The following is a 2,463-nucleotide window of genomic DNA, read 5'->3' on the forward strand; positions in this document are numbered from 1 at the left end:
AGATGGCAAAAAACTTGCCAACGACTCGACGACGTAGCAGAGTTAAATTCCACTTTCTAATTGCGCGTTCATGTAGCTCTCGGAATTATGATAAATACCAAACGCTGACATGGGAAACACACATGAACCCCACCCAAGTGGTATTTTCCACTGGAGAACTGGTTGAAAATTTGTATATGCGAGTTTCCGAAACTCGTTTCCGAGAGGACATGAAAGCACAATAAGTGTTGAATTAACAAGGCAGAATTTACGGTGTGTGTGTGTGTGTGTGTGTGCACATATATGGCAAAATTTACGGTGTGTGTGCGTGTTTGTGTGTTATGCCTTGCTCATAGTGCATTGCTCATAGTGTTGCTAGTCCAGTAGTTGTTGCGTCTGGATGCTGAGCCTTGAGAGCTCTCTGCCGGGCGGCTGCATCTCTGAAGGTGTCCAGCGATGGACCCACCTGCCAACACAAACATAGTTTAGTTAACTGTGTGTGTGTGTGTGTGTGTGTGTGTGTGTGTGTGTGTGTGTGTGTGTGTGTGTGTGTGTGTGTGTGTGTGTGTGTGTGTGTGTGTGTGTGTGTGTGTGTATTTGTGTGTATTTGTGTGTGAGAACATGCACTACACTGAACAGTGTATGTCCGCACTGAATCTGTAAATTCTACCTCTCTTGCGTAAATGTATGTATGCTAATTAAAAATCCATAGATAGACACAGATGTGGTAAAAGAAGCAACTGTCCAACTGCTTGCAGTCACGTTCACTTTGAACCGTCCAATTTCAGATAATGTAACGGAACCAAGTCTGTCATATACTGTACACATTTGGGTCATGTTGCATGCAGTCAGACATAGTGTAAGAAGACACATACTCACACATCGCGTTGCATGCAGTAAGGCGTTAGAATGTGATGTAAGAACACACACACACACACACACACACACACACATTGATAAATGTCCTGACCTGCTGAAAGCGAGGCAGTTTCCACAAGGGGGCGCTCTCTACAGGTGGCTGACTCTTCCGCAGCACTGACGCTCGAGTGTCCTGGACTCTCCCCAGCTTCCGCTATCACACACACACACACACACACACACACACACACACACACACACACACACACACGTGTGCGTATGGGTGGTTGACATGACGTGGCCTTTTTTGTTCCCCTATGTCAAAGTTATGTAATTTTTATAAAAAGGTGCTAAAAACTGTGTTTATGTTGTTCAGAATGTGCAGTTGTATAAGTTCATATAAATCACTCGCTACATTAATAATCAATATATTCACAATTTAGAGCCAAAGTAGAAAAAGTTCATATGGTGTGACGGTTCCAATCCATTTCCCATGAAAATGTACTCCTTTTCTGTATATTCAGTCATGTAATTATAGCCAAGACATACATTGTTGAGCCTATTTAGTGAATATTTCAGGCATTATACAATTAAAGCCACCATTAACTGAAACATTTTGGTCCCAAAATTGATATCATATGGTGTGACACCTTATTTCAATTTTTGAACGGTTAATTGTCTCAACACCTTTGCCAAGTGGTGGTTCCTCATTCTTTCAGGAAGAACAATAACACCTCAGAAGGACATTGACAGCTACAAGATGAGTTTTAGCTCTTCATAATGTCCCAAAAAAAGTTTATCCGACAACAGTGCTCCAGTTCTATGTTGCGTGTCTTCTGGTGTGACACATTTTACACAAAAATAAACACATATTTTTTCGTCAATATAACCTTGAAAACTGTCTTGTCATATTGCATTTAGCATGGTTTCACATGGCTAACATGAATACACATTGCTTAATCTTGTGAAATAAGGTAATGAAACCTCATATGGTGTGACAAAATATCATAAGGTGTGATGGTTTTCTTGTCACACCATATTACAATTTTGTCACACCATATGAGATGAGCTTCATTTTAATACATAAATACCACATATATTTCATTTTTCATGGCTAATATTCAGATTTGTTTGATATATTGATGCTTTAAAACATGTAACTGGTGTATATGTATTATTCAGACACCAATATGTCCACAATATCCATACATGAATATGAATTCAGATTGTAGCAGATGGATAGAGATGGCGAGTAAAGAGAGAACCAGAAAATACAGGGAGAGATTGAATGCTGATCCTGCGAGAAGAGAGGAGATCCTGAGGAAAAGACGAGAGAAGTAAATGCAAATATTTAAGTTATTTCAAGTAATGTATGCTTTGATATTTGTTTAATGTACATTTATTATTAGCACAAGAATGTTTTTGAGTGGCCACAAAGACGAGACTGCAATATGTCACACCCGGAATGAAATAGTCTGCAGTGTTCTCTCTTGCTCTTGAAATGTGATTGGCTCAAACTCAAGTTTTTTTCAAAAACACCTTTTTTCAGCAAAATATGGCAACCACCCACTCACACAGACACACAGATACACATGTGAACACACATGCGCACACTCACACACACAA

The 2,463-nt window shown here is 39.7% G+C and overlaps 1 protein-coding gene across 1 annotated transcript in view; it reads right to left on the reverse strand.

Annotated features, from left to right (window-relative positions):
- Nucleotides 1–311: 311 nt before the first annotated feature.
- cfap77 (cilia and flagella associated protein 77) overlaps nucleotides 312–2,463 on the reverse strand; it is a 14,099-nt gene continuing 11,947 nt past the window's right edge. The window contains exons 6-7 of the mRNA XM_063194582.1: nucleotides 950–1,051; nucleotides 312–445 (exon numbers count right to left, since the gene is read on the reverse strand). Of these exons, the coding sequence (XP_063050652.1) occupies nucleotides 344–445; nucleotides 950–1,051 (204 nt within the window). The 3' untranslated portion in view covers nucleotides 312–343. The remainder of the gene's footprint in view (nucleotides 446–949; nucleotides 1,052–2,463) is intronic.

Source organism: Engraulis encrasicolus, chromosome 3, assembly GCF_034702125.1.
Source record: "Engraulis encrasicolus isolate BLACKSEA-1 chromosome 3, IST_EnEncr_1.0, whole genome shotgun sequence".
Taxonomy (NCBI): domain Eukaryota; kingdom Metazoa; phylum Chordata; class Actinopteri; order Clupeiformes; family Engraulidae; genus Engraulis; species Engraulis encrasicolus.